The sequence below is a fragment of the Leptodactylus fuscus genome, chromosome 2 (assembly GCF_031893055.1).
Source record: "Leptodactylus fuscus isolate aLepFus1 chromosome 2, aLepFus1.hap2, whole genome shotgun sequence".
NCBI lineage: Eukaryota > Metazoa > Chordata > Amphibia > Anura > Leptodactylidae > Leptodactylus > Leptodactylus fuscus.
In genome coordinates this window covers 100,883,299-100,900,193 of record NC_134266.1, presented here as the reverse complement: position 1 = coordinate 100,900,193, position 16,895 = coordinate 100,883,299, and the positions used below count along the sequence as shown (strand labels likewise).

The 16,895-nt window shown below is 39.6% G+C and overlaps 1 protein-coding gene across 5 annotated transcripts in view; it reads right to left on the bottom strand.

Moving 5' to 3' along the window:
• Positions 1-16,895, bottom strand: part of LOC142194850 (plasma membrane calcium-transporting ATPase 4-like) — a 174,757-nt gene that overhangs the window by 118,807 nt on the left and 39,055 nt on the right. For all 5 annotated transcript variants that reach the window (XM_075264243.1, XM_075264239.1, XM_075264240.1 and 2 more), the window contains exon 2: positions 1,247-1,732. In XM_075264243.1, the coding sequence (XP_075120344.1) occupies positions 1,247-1,442 (196 nt within the window). In that variant the 5' untranslated portion in view covers positions 1,443-1,732. The remainder of the gene's footprint in view (positions 1-1,246; positions 1,733-16,895) is intronic.

Genomic DNA, 16,895 nt, shown 5'->3' with positions numbered 1-16,895 from the left:
TGAAAAAAAAAAATGCCCACACACAAATATTTTGGCAACTACATCTCTCTCTCATATCATTAAGATTGTTAGGCCCCATTCACATCTGCGTTCGGGTTTCTGCTCAGGGAGTCCACTTGGTGACCCCCAGAACGGAAACTTATATGCATTAAAAAGCAGTTACCTAGTTAAACCACCCAGACTCCATAGGCTATAATGAGGTCCGTGTGGTATCCACACAAAACATGAGGAGAGAAAAGTCCTGCTTGCAAGACTTTTCTCTCCACATGTTTCATGCGGAAACTGAGCAGAAACCACACGGACCCATTATAGTCTATGGAGTCTGCGGGTTTCCTAGGTAACCGCTTTTTAATGCATATAGGTTTACGCTTGGTGGGTCTCCAAGCAGACTTCCCGAAAGGAAACCCGACCGCAAATGTGAATGGGACCTCAGAAATGTATGTCTCTATATATATATATATATATATATATATATATATATATATATATATATATATATATATATATATATATATATATATATCACACACACACAGTGTCGGACTGAGTGGCCTAGGGCCCACCATAATGCTCCACAGTGGCCCCCACACAATATAATAGGCTCGACAGTGGCCCCTGTGCAGTATAATATGGATTGTGCATGCACAGTCCATATTATACAGTGCCACAAGTTGGGAGGATTCCCCGCTGCCCACACTACCTGCTTATGTGTTTAAAATATGCACATTTATCCTGGAAACCCCTTTAGCCATATATGGTACAAAGGCACAGGAATGTGTGCACAGAAAGATAATACAAACTATGTAAAACTAACCCAGATAACTATATATGGTAACAAAAGATTGATGTGGATGGATAGAATGATAGCTAGATAAAGAAGATGTATATGTACATATAACAGATCAGTAACAGAAGGATATCAATAAGATAACCATATATGGACAGCAAGTAATACATACAGCCCGATCAATAAAAGATTAACTTTGTCATATCACAACAAAAAGACATTGATTTTATGGAAAACAAAAGCTTATTACACCAACTCAGTATATTGCCTGATTTCCCCTCAAGAAGCTGGAATAAAGCCCTGGTGACATTATCACAATATGTTGATTAATATCCATCTTTCAAAAATACTCAAATGCATCCTGTTTAAAGCTGAACCTGAATACAACTATGCACAAGAATACAACTACACCATTCAAGACCTAAAAATATATTTACATTTTTACATCATCTACAGTACCTTCAACTGGAGACGTCTTTAGTCTTCTGCATATGCTGGTGACTCCACCATAGCTGTCCCTTATCCGAGTCACTGCCTCCCCACTCCGCAATTCCATAAGGTCCCGTAGTTCCTGCACATTGCACCCAAAGTCCCCTTCATAACTGCCGTCATTGACGGAATTAGAAGGATGATGATCTGTGGAATTGTTGGCCATTTCGTGGAGGTTATTCCACTTACTCAAGAGTCTGTATACCACCTAACGTATCACCTCTTAGACGGTTTTCTTTTAGGCTTAACAGTTTGAATGTTCTTTTATATTCCGGTGTTCTTGTTCTATAAAAAGTCTTCCTTTTGAGATTCCTTGGAATCTATACCACTCTCTTCTCACACATCTCCAACAAGTTATTTGGGATCAACAATTCAAATAGAATGAACATGTTACCAGAAATGACCTGCAAAATTATCTTGATGTTCTTCAAATCCCCAAATACTGGGCAACCGGTGCTGTGGAAACAAAAAAACATCAGTGTAAGTAGCACGAACGAAAGATTGTACACAAAAATTAAAGGGGCTCTATCATTGGGAAAAGTCCTTTTTAGCTAAGCACATACTTGCATAGCCTTTAGAAAGACTATTTCACACGTTCCTTTTGTATGTAAATTGTCTCAGTAGTTTTTGAATGAGGCCGTTTTTATTTATATCCCAATTATCCTTCACCATACACCCCGAAAGTGTCTGTGAGCACCGTCTGCCATTCTCTATGTGTGTGAGAGCAGAGAGGCTGCTGATGACTCCTCTCCCTGCACACACATAGAGAACAGCAGACAGTGCTCACAGACACTTCCGGGGTGACTGCAGGAGGCTAATAACTATGAGCTTTGCCAAAAATACATTTTCCCAATGATAGAGCCCCTTTAATCAATCAATCAATCAATCAACAAACAGGAAACACTTCATTAGGCTCATGTACTTAGATCTAGGCATTAAGAAACTAGGAGAAAATGCAAATAAGAGAAAAAAAAATGTAGAATTTATTTTTCTGTATTTAGAACTCACTTTTGGCTTAAAAAAATGTCCATACATACAATTACCTTTAAAATTCTACTCTGTTATCTGTAAACAGCAGAAGTAATGTAGGTCTTCAGAAAGGTCTTAAACAGACCCAAGATCCAACTGTCTTTTTTTTTTTTTTTTTAATTCTTTTTTTTGCATTTAACAATAGTTAATTAAGAAACCATATACGTAGAACATAAAGAGTTTGTTCCCACGGCGGAACTTGCCTGGGATTTGGGGGTGGATTCTGTCCCCTAAATCTGCTTCCCATTGTTTTCAGAGGCAGAAATCACAGTCATCCTCACAAAATCGAGCAGGAGGCTTCTTTTTTTCTGCTAAGCCGCAGAATTCCCAGCTTGAGACTCCCTGCTGATTACACCCATTCACCTGGGCCTGATCAACATTGGAAAGCTGCAATGGAATGCCGATGTCCTGCATCGGCATCCCCACGCAGCTAGACCTTGGGCAAAATACCGGCAATGGATTCCTGGGGTACATAACACAAAAGTACAATTAAGAACAGTTCAACATCGTGTCCATTGTTAAAAGTATTGAACATGAACATGAGTGGATCGAAAAGGAAAGCACAAGGTAGAGGTAGAAGAGCAAAGAAGGGATATGGAGTAGGTTTGTGGCTAAAACGGGGGAGAGTATGAGAAAAGGTGAGTGAAGGATATAGAAAGAGAAAAGGAAAAAAGGGAGAAGGCAGGGGGAAATAGAGAAACTCCTTAGGGGAACAGTCTTCCTTTTACTTATTGGTATAGATTTACTTTTTGATAATGTTGGATGGCAGAACACCTCATCTTATATCCTAATGCCAAATTTACAAGCTCATATATTTATTGAATGCTGACCTCATTCTCCAAGATCCTCTTTACCAGACTTGAAAAAACAGTGGTACCGCACACTCCCAATGGGTATGGTGTGGTGCTAGCAGAAATGGGTTCTTCAACCCTAAAGTCCAGAATGCAAAAATGCTGCTGCACACACAAAATAATTTTTTTTTTTTTTTTAAAAAAGTGCAATCAATTATTAACCAGACATAAATTTTTCTGTGCTTACAATCGTTGTGCCGTTGGACATAGGACAAAAAAAATCGCATTGTAGAGGGAACAATAGATCAATAGTATAATATTGATCTATTGTTCCCTCTACAATGCGATTTTTTTGTCCTATGTCCAACGGCACAACTATTGTAACCACAGAAAAATTTATGTCTGGTTAATAAATTGATTGAACTTTTTTTAAAAAAAATAAATAAATAAAAATAAATTATTTCGTGTGTGCAGCTGTATTTTTGCCTTCTTTACCAGACTGACCTTATAACACAATTTATTCATAGGGCCCAATGGACGCATTGATTTGGGTACATAGTTAAATTTCCAGTCTTTATTGCTCTCCTTCAGCATGGGTAAAGATGAAAGGATGACTCTACGGACTGTGAAAAATGCTGCAGAGAAAAAACGCAATATGTTTCCGCCACAGTCTTTTTTTTCCCCTAGCAGACAGGAAGGCTTTACGACTTTATTATAATATATGCTTAGAATCCCTCAGATCATGTTCCAGCCAATCCTCCCATAAGTGCAGTTTCACTGAAAGGGGCATTGGTATCACACAATTTTTGAAGAGAACTTTATTTTGCCCCTGAATATGCCCATCTTTGCTATTAGATTGGGAAAGTAAATATATCATAAAAGAAGGAACCTTTTTTCCACGGTGGATTTTTTTCAATAAAAGAAAAAGTCCTTTCTGAACAAGCATAATATACAAAAGATCGACAATATCATCATCAATTAGAAGTACATCCAAAGATCACATAAGTGAACTGTTGACCGAGATGGCATACAAAGCAAAATATCAAAGTCTATCCAATTATATGCCATTGAGGGCCAAATTTAGAAGCATTTATCCTATTAACAAAAAAAAAACAAAAAAACATTTCAACAACAAAATTCAAAACAAGTTAAACAAAAGTGAGCCTATTATTTAGACTACCGGTATATAGAATTTGGCAGGAATATGATTCACTACATTGAAAATAGAAAAAGAACAGGAGAGCATAGAGAGAAAAGTGACGCTACTGTCAGAAACGCCCTTCTGACAGTGAAGAGCTACGGTACCGGCACCGATTGCTCTTCACCAGGGGCACAGAACGGGAAAGCCGATTGAATTGAGTATTACACCGCATGTGTCCCAAGAGGTTTAAAGGATATGGTGGCATTACTGGATGATCTTACAAGGCTTAGCAAAATTATGGTCTGATATATTTTCTTCTTATGGTGCCAAATTAATTATCTATTATCTATTTGTAGTTCCCTCTTCTTGCACTCTTATTACAATTGTTTCTATATTCCAGCTCTGTTTTTTCCCCCCACTTCTCCTTGTTTGCCCTTAAATTTCCTCCTGGTCAGCCTATACACCATTGATTTGTTTGGTTGACATTCCCCCTTCCTCCCCCCTCTGACTGCTGCTCATAAATAATGTATGAACATTTAATATACAATATATGAACAGTACTGCCATTCACTCTGTGGAATTACATTTACGGTAGTAACTGCAAACAGGTATAATACAATAAAAATAAAATTCAAAACTTGACACAAAAGAAACACAGCATTGTGGCAATTATATTTGCCAAAAATCATCTTATCTGGTGCAATAAGCGCAATGTGAGAAAGCTTAGAAAATAGTCTGCGACTTCCTGCAGTTCAAAAACAACTGAAGCCAGAAAGTCAGCACGGGGCTGTAATTACCAATAAATCTTCTATAACCTAATCTGAGATTAGCTTCAATGTATCACATACAGGCAAGCAGGGAGGGTACAAGTAGATTACTTCACAAAGAGCAAACAGGAGAAGAATGTATAGAAAACCTTATGTTAAATCCCAATCCAGGACAAAGTACACAGTAATAGAGTCCTAGTACTATGCTACTACAATATATTAGAGGGACAGAGCTTCAAACCATACATCTTTATAACTAATAGAAAAGCGATTCCACAGAGAAGGGGTCGGGTGCTATAATTAGGGGTGCTGGCGTATGATTATTGGTGTGTGAGAGGACGGCTTCTTTCCAGATTTCTACTAAATGGCAAATAATATCTTTGTGAACAGTTCCCAGGGACTGAATGGAAAGCTGCCGCAGATCATTAATTAATATTGGAGTGCTGAGTTATTAATTAAAGTGACATGTTGAGAAGGAGGTGGAAGCATACTGTCTGAAGTAGAAAGAAGTACTACACATGAAACAAAGGTTACATGCCATTGTCATGAATTAGGAAAACACTAAAATCACATTCCTTTGGGCTTCAATTCATTTATCAAAAACAGTGTAAAACAGAGATTTCCTGATCGTGTGAGGTTTTCAGTAGACTCATGGGTTTTTATTGCACCCTAGCATTACCAATGTCCCTGAACCCTACATGTTTTCCTGTAGCTGTGCACCCCCTCCCAACCCCTGGAAAGTGAGAAATGAGTGAATGAGTCAGTACAGGAGAGAGACACTGAGACAATGGGTGTGGGTGGAGAGAAAGAGCAGGAGGGAGGGTGTGGGGTGATTAATGGGGAGGGAGAGGCCTCAACCAGTACTGCAGATAAACCTGCCCAGAATATTAAACCCTGCAAAAGGAATCTCCTGCTCCTGACAACCCTTCAGCGTACGCAGGAGGAAATCGATCGTCCTGCAATAGCTTCTAGAAACTGGAGCTCACATTGCACCTGTAACTGCATGAAATTCCTACTCTGGCACTTACTGAGGACAGACACATTCAAGGTGATAGAAATTAAACAAACCCATCACTGCTCAAGAGAAGCTTTTAAATATGTATTCTTTACATATGACTTTACATAGGAATCCTTTGTACATTTCCATTTGGCTTAGTCCTGTGTTTTTGTGATTTAGCCACACATCACCAGGAATTGCCAGTAAAGAAACCTAGCTGACCATTGTGTGCTATTTCCGTGTGCTATCTGTGTTTTCCCCAGATAACACACTGATCTATTCATTTCTATGGGCACAAGCACACTACTGTGAAATCCACTGATCCATGTGGAGCTCAAGAGTCTCAAACATAGGGGATAGTTAAAAAAAAAAAAAAAGCCACAGTTCGCTGAAGTTTCCTCTGCGGACTGTTTCAATTATACTCAAGTAGAAGCCGAGTTTTTCAGCACAGTTTTTGTGCTGAAAAAGACCCTTCGGCTTATACTCGAGTCAAGCAAAATAGTGGGGGAAAAAAGAGAAGCTTTATAAAATTATAACAAAAGTAAATAAAAGTTCTAAATCACTCCTTTCCCTAGAATATATATAAAAGTATAAAATTACTGTGAAACACATACACTAGGTAACCCTGTGTCTGAAAGTGCCCGCTCTACTGAATATAAGGTATCTGCAGTGCTCCTGTTCCGTCGGGAAGGGGTTAATAGGAGCACTGCAGGTACCCTATATTCAGCCAGGCTGACTTCTAAGTAGGGGAAAAAACCCAGTCCTCAAGCTCAGGGAAGGGGCAGACAGACAACCAAAACACCCCCTCCTCTTCCCCAGCATCTACTGCACCTAAAAACTCTGACCATTTTAATTTTTGAAATTTTCTAGTAGTTGCTGCATTCCCCCTCAGCTTATACTCGAGTCAATAAGTTTTCCAACTTTTTTGTGGTAAAATTAGGGGCCTCGGCTTATATTCGGGTCGGCTTATACTCGAGTATATACGGTATACCTATTGGGAAACTGCCAGTGTTTCCATAGGTGTAACTGATACGCTGAGATTTCCAAAACCACGCTGGTCTGGGCAGTTGTGGCGTGTCTGCGGTGCAGTTTTTACTGCAAAGTGTGCATGGGATTTGCTAGAGTCCCATCCACTTTGATCTGACTAAACCGCAGTGATTTTTTTCCGCTGTGGGCAATTTGCAGCGTTTTGCACCATGTGGGGTCCCAACCTAACAAAACATCCCAACATACTTTTCAAGTATGGCAACAAGTGTTAACCATTAGTTCCTTTCACAGCATTCTCTCTCTGCCTTTTTTGGTGATAAATAGCAAAGAAACATAGGCTAGAAGGAAAGCACTCAAACTGAGGTTCTGAAACGTTACGACCAGAATTATATGTAAAAAGTTTTTCCAAAACAAGCGCATAGGGGGGAAAAAAGTGTGAAATGGGCATTGAGTGGACAGATGAAAATAGACAAAAGATCAAGTATTCTTCTTCAGCTACTATACATTTTTTTTTCTTTTACAAATTCCTCTTCCTCCATTTGTGTTCAGTGCAGATTTCAAGAACTACATAAAAATATTGTCAGTGAACTTTTTCAAGCGTTTATTTCTGTTAATATTGAAGATTATGGCTTATAGCCAAAGAAAACCCATAAGTCATTATCTCAGAAAATTAGATTATATAAGACCAACTGCAAAAAAATTACTTAAGACAGAAATGTTGGCCAAATGAAAAGTATGTACAGTGAACGTAGTCAATACTTGTTGGAGGCTCATTTTGTATGAATGACTGCATCAATGCAGCAATGTAGCATGGGGGCGAGCAGCCTGTGGCACTGCAGAGGAGTTATGGAAGCCCTGGTTGCTTTGAAAGCAGCTATCAGCTTATCTGCATTGTTGGGTCTGGTGTCTCATCTTTCTCTTGACAATACCCCATAGATTTTCTATGGGTTTAAGGTCAGGCAAGTTTGCTGGCCAATCAAGCACAGCAATACTGTGGTTATTAACCCCTTCCCGACATCCGCCGTAATAGTACGTACCATGTCCTGTGTGCGCACCATGCCCTGCGAGTGTCAGCCGTAACATACGGCTGACAATGCCCTGTAACACCCGCGGTCAGAACCGGGTCCGATCACGGGTGTTAACCCCTGAGATGCTGTCGGTCAAACATAACTGCCGGCATCTCAGGGGTTTCGGTATATCATAGTGCCGATCGCCCCCCCCAACCCCCCCCCCCGCAACGGTTTCAGGGGGTGCCGATGTTGGTAATGAGCAGCCCGGGGTCTCATTGGTGACCCCGTGTCTGCCCCATGCTGTCCCGTCCACGTACCTGGTTGATCCTGCCAAAAAGGAAGCTGTAAGCCCCATGTGTCTACACAGGCTGACAGCTTCCTCTACACTGCAATACACGTGTAACACGTGTATTGCAGCGTACATCTAGTGAAGCAGAGATCAGCAGATCACTGCTTCAATGCCCCATGGGGACAGAAAAAAAAAAAAAAAAGTTAGAAAAAAGTAAAAATAAAAAAGTTTAAATAAGTTTAAAATAAATTAGAAATAAAGTCCCAAAAATCCATTTTTCCCCATATAAAATAAAGAAAAATAGAAAAAAAAACATTACATATTTGGCATCACCACGTCCGTAATAACCTGAACAAACGGCGAACATCATAAAGAAAAACGTAAAAAACCCACACAAAATATTATTCACCACCTTTCCCTTACAAAATGTTCAATAAAAAGTAATCAAATGGTCAGATGAAAACCAAAATGGTACCAATAAAAAGCAGAGGTCACCAGCTCTGTCTACTGAAAAATAAAAATGTTATGCCTTTCAGAAGATGGCGATGCAAAAATAATTGATTTTTTTCCCTAAATTGAATTTTTTTCTGCACAAATAGCAACGCATTAAAAAAATAATATAAATGAGGTATCGCCGTAATCGTACCGACTCTCAGAAAAAAGGTAACATGCTACCTACGCTGTACGCTGCACGGGAAAAAAAATAGATGCTAAAAAGCAATGCCAGAATTGATGTTTCCTTTTACATCCCACCCAGAAAGAGTCAATAAGTTACAGGCCCCAAAATGGTGGCATTGAAAAGTACATTTAATACCGCAAACACCAAGCCCTCATATGGCCACATTGCCAGAAAATAAAAATCTAGCTTGTACAATGTGAAGATAAAAACCCCAAAAGTTGCCAAATCATTAGGACATAAGTGGCTGCGACTAGAAGGAATTGTATAAGCTGTGCGAGTGTTTTCATGGGACACGCCATAATATACCAGCGCTGATCCCCCAGAATGCTCCTCTTCCCCGTCCATGTCATAGGAGCTAGTGGGAAAATAGAATGGGATTTGGTGTACCCAATTTACTCCGCACAGCTTACATATTCACTTCGGGGTTACTAATGCTCACTACATCACTTGATACATTTTTTGAGGGGTGCGGTTTTCAAAATGGAGTCAGTTTCTAGAGGTTTCCACTGTTTAGACACCTCAAGGGCTTTGTAAATGCGACATGGTTCCTGAAACTGATCACAGCTAGATCTGCCCTCTAAAAGCTCCTTGGCGCACCTTCCATTCTGCATCTTGCGGTGTGTCCATATATTAGTTTACACCCACAAGTGGGGTACTATGGTGGTCGGAAGAACTTGCATAACAAATTGTGGGATGCGATTTCTCCTTTAACCCCTTGTGAATGTGCAAATTTTAGGGCGAAACGAAAATATTAGTAAAATAAAATCAAATGTGTAAATTTCACCTTCATTTTGTCTTAATTCCTGTTAAGCACTTATAGGGTTAAAATACAAGGTATATGTTGTTTTGGCTTATTTAAGGGGTGCAGTTTTGAAAATGGGGTGATTTATGGGGGGTTTTAATACAAGGGTCTTTCAAAACCCCTTCATAACTGGATTAGTCCCTTAAAAAATGGGTTTTGGAAATTTCTTGAAAATTTTGAATATTGTTGTTTCAATTGTAAACCTTATAATGTCCATAAAAAAAATAAAAGGGCGACTAAAGTCTGATGCCGACATAAAGCAGAGATCTGGGACATTAGATTTATGATATAATTTTGGCGGTCTGACTATCTGTATGCAATGCACATCATTTCAAACTTTATAAAATGCATATTTTTCATAATTTCTACCAAATTTCCTATTTTTTCATAATTAAACACAAAACACATCAACCAAAATTTACTACTAACATGAAGTACAATGTGTTACGAAAAAACAATCCCAAAATCACTTTGGTATATTAAAGTGTTCCAAAGTTATTGCCACATAAAGTGACACGTCAGTTTTGAAAAATCGAGCTTGGTCAGGAAGTCAAAAAGCGTCATTGGCGGGAAGGGGTTAAACCAGGTATTGGTACTTTTGGCAGTGTGGACAGGTACCAAGTCCTATTGGAAATGTAAATTCCATCTCCAAAAAGCTTGTCTGCAGAGAGAAGCATGAAGTGCTCTAAAATTTCCTGGTAGATGGCTGCTCTGACTTTAGTCTTGATAAAACACAGTGGACCTACACCAGCAGATGACATGGCTGCCCAATCCATCACTGATTTTGGAAACTTCACACTAGAGCTCATGCAACTTAGATTATGTGTCTCTCCACTCATCCTCCAGACTCTGGGACCTTTATTTCCAAATGAAATGCAAAATTTACTTGCATCTGAAAACATCACAATTGACCACTGAGTTCCAGTATTTTCTCTCCTTGGCCCAGGTAAGACGCTTCTGGCGTTGTCTATTGGTCATGAGTGGGTTGATACATGTAATACGACAATTATAGCCTATGTCCTGGATACGTCTGTGTGTGGTGGCTCTTGAAGCCCTGACTCCAACAGCAGTCTACTCCTTGTCAATCTCACCCAAATTTTTCAATGGCCTTTTCTTAACAACCTTATCAAGCCAGCTTCTTTAGCAATGACCTTTTGTGGCATACCCTGCTTGTGGAGTGTGTCAATGACTGCCTTCTGGACATCTGTCAAGTCAGCAGTCTTCCCCATGATTGTGTTGCCTACTGAACCAGGCTAAGGGACCTTTTTAAATGCTTAGGAAGCCTTTGCAGTTGTTTGGGGTTAATTATTTTAATTTTCTGAGATAATGACTTTTGGGTTTTTCTTGGCTGTAAGCCATAAACATTAACATAAAACACTTGAAAAGTTCACTTTGTTTGTAATGACTCAATATAATATATGTGTTTCACTTTTTCAATTGAATTTATAAAAAATACCAAACAAAAAAAACAAAACAAAGCTTTTTGATATTCTAATTTATTGAGATGCACTTGAATATTTTTTCCAGAAGTTTCTAAACTAAACTGATTTGTAGTGCCAATATTCTAACAGTATGTATTACATCTGAATAAAGTTTTTCCATGTACCTTTTGCCATTCATACAAACCCATCAAGGCAGCAGCTGCCTCATTGAGTCAGTCCCATGAAGACTGATGACTCCAAAATCTAATTATTAGCGCTCACAAAACTTGGAGACAGCAAGAAGAGCCTCTTGGGAGCTATAAAAGATGATATGTGGTGGTCGGTTATCAGTCAGATGTGTTAAAATGAATTTGCACAACACGCCATTTGCTACCAGATGTTACAGTCTGTGATGAAATATGTATATATGTGATACTGTCTAGCTAAGTTTTAACTTTTGTTTTCATTGCCTTAGTGGGGTTGATTCAATTACCAGTAAGTGTCACTCAGATGAGGCTTTCCTGTGTATAATACCTACACTTTGTATGGTCATTTCAAATCACCTTCTCAGTTCCAAGTGCTTAGTCAACTATAGTCAATCTATTAGTAAATCTGTGGTGGCTGTCATTCTTAGACTTCACAACTCCTGGGCATGAATGGATGTATGCATCTATGGCCAGCCAGGGTCTGGTACATGGGTCAAAGAAATATTAAGGAATCACAGGTAGGAGGTTGCAGAGAGTAACTTAGGGATCAGAGGCCCATACAAAGCCATGAAGTAGATTCTTTGGGAACAGAGCTTAGTGTGATCTGTCCTCTTCATATGCCGAGCTCCAATGGCCAGACTAAAAAGTCGTCTGCTCTTTGTTACTTATATTTTAAACTGTTTGTAAGTATAAAAGTCTTTTTAGGATTCCATCTTTTGATTCTTAAAAACCACCGAATGGTGTATATTACATGTAAACTTTTTTTTAAGAGTGTCCTTTGGCTCCAACAGCTCCACAGTTCCCAACAGAACAGAATAAACTGTTACCCCTTTTTGTGTGTGGTGTGGATACAGTGGTGTTATCTCTGTGTGTAGATGTGCGATTGCAGACACGTGTATGTGTGGTGAGTAAGGTGTATGTAAACCCCACAGAATTGGTGCACAGTGAGTGGATATATCCGTTGCGGGACCTCAATCCCTGACACAGTCCTAGGGTTGAATCACCCAAAAATGACCATAGAGTCTTCCCTGTGAACAGTCTCACACAGAAAAATGTAAATAAAGCTATCCAATCTGTCTGGGAATTGTCACAATAGTAATCACCCCAGTACCCTTATGTGACTGAAGGAGGAAGTAACACACAGAGCAGAGCAGAGCAGAGCTATCACTGTAGATGTCAGCAGACAGGGCCAATTGACAGAAGGAGGTGACACACAAGTACCGGACATCCAAAGACAAAAGAGGTTTCTAGTAAATCCAGAACATTTTAAAAGCAAACCTAAGTAGTCTCTGCCCTGAAGTGGCCATGACGCACAATGGAAGGAGTTTAATTGGCCAAACATATATAGTATAACTCACACCAGTTTACCAGAATAAGTTACCGTATATACTCGAGTATAAGCCGACCCAAATATAAGCCAAGGCCCCTAATTTTACCTAAAAAAAAAAAAAAAAAAAAAACTGGGAAAACTTATTGACTCAAGTATAAGCCTAGGGGAGGAGGGGGGGGGGGAATGCAGCAGCTTCTGGAATATTTCAAATTAAAATGGTTGAAGTTTTTGGGTGCAGTAGTTGCTGGGTGCTGGGAAAGGGTGTTTTGGTTGTCTGTTTGCCCCTTCCCTGAGCTTGAGGACTGGGGTTTGTTCCCCCACTTGGAATTCAGCCTGGCTGAATATACGGTATCTGCGCTGCTCCTATTAACCCCTTCCCGAGAGAATATGAGCACTACACATACCGTAAATACTCGAGTATAAGCCGACCAGAGTATAAGCCGACCCCCTAATTTTACCACAAAAAACTGGGAAAACTTATTGACTCGAGTATAAGCCTAGGGGGAAAATGTAGCAGCTACTGGAAAATTTCAAAAATTAAAATGGTTTTTCGTTGCAGTAGCTGCTGGGTGTTGGGAAAGGGGAGGGGGTGTTTTGGTTGTCTGTCTGCCCCTTCCCTGAGCTTGAGGACTGGGTTTTTTTGCCCCCCACCCCAACGTGGAATTCAGCCTGGCTGAATATAGGGTATCTGCAGTGCTCCTATTAACCCCTTCCTGACAGAAGAGGAGCACTGCAGATCCTATATTCAGTAGACCAGGCACTTTCAGACACAGGATACCTAATGTGTATGCGTTTCACAGTCTTTTTCTACTTTTATATGTATTCTAGCGAAAGGAGGGATTTAGAACTTTTATTTTATTTTTTTTATTATATTTTTTTAAGCTTTTTTTTTTCATTTTATGGGAGATTCTATACATTACTATTGCGGCTGGTCATGCTCTTGATAAGTTTTATACTACAGAGCTTGTGAATAATCTTCACCAGCATTCCTTGAAACCCAGAAGATGTGTCCCAGTGTGCATAATAGTTGAGTTACAGTGCAAGCTTCGAACGAAACCATACATATTACTATATGTGTGAATCCCTTCCTAGTATTGGCCATACAAATAGGATAGCTTCAGCTGTCCTCTCTGTAAGGCTCCGTTCCCACAGAGTAACGCGCCGCTCATTTAGACACGTAAATACATGTCAGAGCGAGGCTCTTCAAAACAGATCCCATTGATTTCAATGGGTGCCGGATTAAGCGCGCTACACTTTGAAATCAATGGGAGGCTTTATAACCCATTGATTTCAATGGGTAGCGCCCGTAAGCCGGCACCCATTGAAGTCAATGGGATCTGTTTTGAAGAGCCTCGCTCTGACACGTGTTTACGTGGCTAAATGAGCGGCGCGTTACTCCGTGGGAACAGAGCCTAAATATACCCAGTTAATCTCATGTGCACATCCTTTTTATAGAGAATGGGAGATAGCCAAACACTTCTGGTAAAACTCAACTTCCAGAGAAAAAGTTAACCCTTCCCTAGGTGGCTATTTTTTTTTATTTATTTTTTCTCTGTGGCCTCTAAGGGCTAGTTCACACGTGAACTGCCCGCGCGGGTTTTGACACAGAGAGAGACGGGGCAAGCCGCGTCTCTCTCTTGTCAAAACCCGCCCGCCGCGACCATCGCTGTCGCGGCTTAACCCTCTGCTGTCGGCTCAAATGAATGAGCCGACATAGGAGGGAGCTGCGGGGGGGCGGAAGCCGCGCGACTGAGACAGCGCGGCTTCCGCCTGAAGAAAGGACATGTCCTTTCTTTTCTCCGCTAGCAGCAGCTCGCCGCTAGCGGAGAACAGAAGCCCGGCGGTCTCCATAGACCACCATTATAAGGGGAGGTTTTGGACGCGAATTCCGCTGTCAAAAACCTCCCCTTATACTCACGTGTGAACTAGCCCTAAAACCCCCACACATTTTTTATTTTTCAGTTCACAAAACCATGTGAGAGCTTAATTGTTTTTTTGTTGTTTTTTTTTAAAAATATTCCATATTATGTATTGGGAAGCTGCAAGTAATATTAGAGAAAAAATTAGGGTGAAATTAGAGAAAAACAGAATTTGCGCCATGAATTTAATTCTGCGGATCATTAGGATTACAGCAATGCCAAAGTTTTTTTTCTATTGTTATGTTAATGCATTGTAGTATATTGTAATAGAACTATACCTTGTAACAAAAAGTATAGTGAAGACACACCTAGGAACCTTTAATTGGCACCCAGCTGTCATAACAGATCACAGCGTTAATGTTCCTGGGGAAGTCAATCATCACAAACATGATGGCACTCATTTCTCGCCAGAAAATGGATGCCTTGGCCACATTTAACCAAGTCTAAATGGTTAATGCTTTCTGATTATAGGCATTGCCACCGGGGTCTGAGTGGCTGCTGTGTTTAAAGACCCAACATCCATTCTTGCTATTGAAAAAGATCTAAAGTAGCAGAATCATAGAAGAGAGACTGAGACCAGAGCCCTATGTGGCGGAAAATGTCGTGGAAAAAAAAAGGCAGAGATTTACAGTCACAGCAAGGTTGGGGAAAAATGCACGCAGTGAATACGTTGCAATTCCCAAAATAGTGACGCTGGAGGTTTCTTTATAGGTATACTTGAAGCAGAAAGTCCGCAGAGGACACCTTTGTGAACTTTATGTAAAGCACTACAGGAAAAAAGGAATGTGTTGCCACAATGGTTTTTCCTGCAGCGCTTTCTTGCTGTGGGACACAAAATCTCATCCTCATGCTATGACTAAAGCCCATATACCAAAGTGACTTGCACTGTAGGTATTAAATCTGCAATATGTCAGGTTTAACACACAGATTACTGTCTATAGATGGGAGACAGCAAAACAGTTTTTGGCAGATTTTATCATAGCTTGTATAAGAACAAGAATGTTGTAGCCATGACATGATTAACTCATGGTCATTCTCTTAAAACTCAATAGGAGTTATTAGGCAAATGCGCCTCTTTTCTGCAAAATTTTGTACAAATGCACCTTTTGTCCGTCCTTTCAATTTCTAGCGTGATTTACTAATTGGCCACAAGCTGTTGATAAATACCATGTCGTGTTATATATATATATATATATATATATATATATATATATATATATATATATATATATTTATTATACAAATGTTTGCAATGCACCAAAATTATCAAAAAGGCGCAACAACATAATAAAACGTCACATGTACAGAACAGAAACATATCTAAAGAGGCAGAAAAAAAAGTCTGCTAACTTTGCATAGTTTGGTGTGTCTTATGCTTGTACAATTGTGGCCTGTAGCCTGCACTGTTTTGTGCGTCTCTCTCCAAGTGTAGTGATTATATGCCTGCTTTTTTTTTTTTTTTTTTTTACAAAGGCACAAATACTAAATCTGGCAAACACATGTTCGCCTGAGCAGCCACACCTATTTTTCTCGCCAAAATCATAGGGAAATCTCATGTAGAAAAAAGGCGCAAACACTTCATGAATCAGACGCAACGGCAAAAAAAGCACAGCTCACGCCAAATTCAGACGCAACCATGGTGATAAAGGTGCCCCAACAACAGGGTTGAAGTATTTTAAACCAGCAACACTACTGGACTCTTGTGGAAAATTGTGCGTTGGTTGCCAAGATATCCATTTGTGCCACAATATGCATGTGAGATGCACTAAGGGCAGTTTCATTGCTCCAAACTATTTTGCCCTAAACTGCTCTAATATGCTAGCATGAACACAAGAACAGAGGGCAAGGTGAAATTTCAGCATATTTCTCTGGCACGGTCACTCAAAGGGTCCGTTCACAAGGAGGAAAATGGCACTCCCATTGATTCCAATGGGTTCGGCTAGCTTTTTTTTCCACCTTGCAAACCCCATATTTGTGCAATTTTATTACAAGTTTCATTTTTACGGCGATCACTTTGCATTTTTCCATTATTAAGCCATATGAGGGCTTAATGTTTACAGAATAAATTGTTCTTGATTATGCCATCATTTATTATTCTGTACTGGGAAGTTGTAAAAAAAAAAAAAATTCAGAATGTGGCGATTTGAACTTTTAGGGTTTTTTTTAATAATTAAATTTTTTTTTTCAATTTATTTACTATTTTAATAAAAAAAAAATTCAAGGCAAAAGAGGTCAAACAGCATAAAAACAG